This window comes from Henckelia pumila, chromosome 2 (assembly GCF_033568475.1).
Source record: "Henckelia pumila isolate YLH828 chromosome 2, ASM3356847v2, whole genome shotgun sequence".
Classification (NCBI taxonomy): Eukaryota; Viridiplantae; Streptophyta; class Magnoliopsida; order Lamiales; family Gesneriaceae; genus Henckelia; species Henckelia pumila.
In genome coordinates, this window is record NC_133121.1 from 122,526,328 (window position 1) to 122,529,711 (window position 3,384).

The window sequence follows — 3,384 nt, forward strand, 5'->3', positions numbered from 1 at the left end:
CTAATTTCTCAATTTTCGAGAATTTATAAATTTAAACACATCTAAAAAAATATCAAAAAACATAATTTTTTTTTTTTTTTGCAAAACACTCTGTTGGCCGGAATATTGGGGCTTTGCATTTTTCCAAACCAATTAAACATAAGATATATATATATATGGACCTTGGTAATTAATAGCGAATCTCATGAACACCCAATATATTTCCAAAACCTTTCGTATGAGATAGTGATTTTCAATTGGCCCATTTGAAGACTACTTTGGAGTTTGGACCAAATCCAAATACTGTGGAATTCCCAACTCAAATTGGTATTAGCAAAAATGACGTGTACGTATATCAAACTATACATCCAATTAAAAGTTAACAAAACAAAGTACCAAACATTCAGCCATTATCAAATTGCTAAAGCTTACAAGTCGTGGATCACATTCTTGTGTGAGCATATACACACACGCATATATATATGTACTCCCACAAAGGATCGTGAATAGAAAATTCAGGACTTTCTCAATTCGAATTACCCATATTATATTGACTGCATCAACGAAAATAAATTAAATTCAAATGACTGAATGTGCATGGAATCTTGACTCTGGCCCATGAATCATTTATCTAACAAGAATGGATCAATATTGCATCTTGAATCAATCTTGATATATAAACTTTCACTTCAAGAAAACGCGCTTATAAGCGACTAACATTAAAAATTCGTTCCTAATATTACACCGATTTAAGTTAATTCATCGCAATTAATAACGGTTAATTTGTTTAAAAATAGTCGCTGAAACGAAATACGATGAATTTATTAATAACAGTTGATTTGTTTAAAAATAGTCGCTGAGATGAAATACGATGAATTTAGAGATGAAATTATATTATGCAGTACGTAAGCAACAATCCTTACAGGAAACATTAAACACACATTATTTAAATGATCATCAGTCCACACGTACCATAGCTACACATTGCACAAACATATATATATATATATATATATATATAGACCCACACACACAAATCCAACTAATTATTCAGACGTGAACATCTCAAATGTATAAAAATGTGGGCCGTTGGATCCCCATTCGGGCACTGCCCCAAATGTGGCAGCATAGACTAAACAATTATTAAGATCCCCACCAAGATCTCTGGGTACGTAGTTAATTAAATTTGTTCGATGCTACCGTTCGGATAGTGCCTGAAAAATAGAATCAGCAGGTTTTTCCAATGTCGGAGTACTATCGAGACAGAAGCACTTGATTTATAACCTTGTCAAGATTGTCATAAGACGAACTCTTAGCAGCTTCTAGAGCCAATTTCTTCCACTCCGCAGCCCTTCCCTTCATCTCTTTTCCCTTTTCTCCCACCATCAGCTCTAAAACAAGACTTGTCACTTCATCCCTCTTCACGTTATTGTCAATCTCCATACCTATACCCCATTTACCGCAGGAATACCAACAATTTGTCTGCTGTTCTGCGAAAAACGGCCAGCATACCATCGCCACCCCGCTGCATATACTTTCAAGGTTCGAATTCCATCCATTATGTGTCAAAAACCCTCCAACACAAGGGTGATTGAGAACTTTTTCTTGCGCGCACCAACCCGAAAGAAAGCCTCTTCCTTTAACTTCATCCAGAAATTCGGGTGGGAGACTCGCCTCACCACCAGAAACAATGTCCGGTCTTATGACCCACAAAAATGTTTGCTTACTATTCCCAAGCCCCCATGCAAACTCCATCAGCTGCTTGCTAGTCATCAAAGCAGCGCTTCCGAAATTAACATACACTACTGATTTTTCCTCTTTTGAATCCAGCCATTCTAGGCATCCCGGCTCTTCTTTCCATAGGTTGGATCCGAGCATGTCTAAGGCCGCTGTATCGTTGCATTGTTTTTCGAGAAACTGCAAGGGACCGATGGCGTAAACCGGAGTTTGCATCGATGACAATGCCTTTAGGATATCGTGTTCGAGGTCTTCAAATGTGTTCAAAACGACGGCGGAAGCTCGCCTGGCTCTCGCGGTTTCGGTCAATACAAAGTTGAGCATTATATCATCCATACTGGTGGTGCGCAAGAAACTTGGAAGATCACGCAGACGTATTCCAGCCATGCCTGGGATTCCATTTAAGACTGTGTCCAAATATCCATTTGTTAAGTAACCAGCATCTACATTTTGCACGTAAGAAGAAAAAGTTATGAATTAAATTTACACAATAATATTATTCTCATCCTGTAAAAATTTAGACTTGTGATACTTTGATAGATTTGAAATATATATAAGCTTAAAGTAATCAAAAAATATTTAAGGAAAACTCTTTGGATCACATAAAGTTTGTATTTTGCAAACGCAATTTATGGCCTAGAAAAAACATCAAACTATATATCTTCATTTTATTTTATTGCATATATACATAACATTTTCTAATGCGCACCTTTGAGTGGTATGTACCCCATTTGAACAAGTGTAGCATACTGCAAGTACCCATAGAATCCACAAGCACTAGTAGTCCAAAACAAGACACCAGGGATCCCAAATTCCTCAGCAGCTTCAAGAGCAAAGCTCATCACCCCATCGGTAACAATGCACGTAACCGGAGGCACGTTAGACGAACCCGAGTCGTTCAGCCTCGTTATAAGGTCTCTTAGAGGAGACAAACAAGTGGTGCTGGTCGAATAACATAAAGACGGGACATCTTGGGTGGCATCAGCATCCGACGGTGGGAGGCCATCGGGGATGGTCTCGAACCTAAACGAGGGAAGCCCGTCTAGAGAATTCGGGCCCCGTGATTTCACGAGACGCCTGTGATTATATTCAGTGTTCACAAAGGTTATGTGGAAGCCCTTGTGATTCAGAAGTTTGGCTAGTTTTAGCATTGGATTTATGTGGCCTTGAGCTGGGAATGGAATGCATACTGCATGAGGCTTTCCTAATTCTACTTTGGAATGCATATTTCACTTTTGCTAGAAAGCTAGGAATTTAATAGTTAATAGAAAGGATCAAAAGAATTGCAGAAGATGAGAAAAGTGGGATTCGGGTACCAATTATATATATAGAGGAAGCAAAAGGGTTTTCATGTACGGAGAATAATATATTCAAAAAATAATTCTTCTTTCAACATTTTATAATCTAAAAAATCATCATTATCATAGGCATCTCGCTACAAAATTTGGCTCCATAACTAGTTAATGCATAGTTAATGAATTAATGTCCATCTGTTTCTGTTGTATGTTAACGTCAAAATTTATTTGCATGCAACTGTTCAATGTTGTTGAAAAATCGTGGTAGTTTTGGTAATAAATTGTTCAATAAAATAAGTATTAAGATCCATTAAAATATCAATTCTTGTGTTGCGAAAACCCTATAATGAATTTCAGAAATAATTATAATAAC

The 3,384-nt window shown here is 37.1% G+C and overlaps 1 protein-coding gene across 1 annotated transcript; it reads right to left on the reverse strand.

Moving 5' to 3' along the window:
- Nucleotides 1-947: 947 nt before the first annotated feature.
- LOC140882974 (7-deoxyloganetin glucosyltransferase-like) lies at nt 948-2,968 on the reverse strand. Its single transcript, XM_073289248.1, has 2 exons — nt 2,426-2,968; nt 948-2,159 (listed from the first exon to the last, which is right to left on the reverse strand). Exons 1-2 carry the CDS (start codon nt 2,940-2,942, stop codon nt 1,234-1,236), a joined length of 1,443 nt encoding a protein of 480 aa, XP_073145349.1. The 5' UTR covers nt 2,943-2,968; the 3' UTR covers nt 948-1,233.
- Between the last annotated feature and the right edge of the window lie 416 nt (nt 2,969-3,384).

Bases quoted from the DNA above. Each gene is read 5' to 3' on its own strand.
- LOC140882974 (XM_073289248.1), bottom strand. From the start codon at position 2,942: ATGCATTCCAAAGTAGAATTAGGAAAGCCTCATGCAGTATGCATTCCA. The intron at 2,160-2,425 runs GTGCGCATTAGA...TGCAAAATGTAG, and splicing joins GGGGTACATACCACTCAAAG to ATGCTGGTTACTTAACAAAT.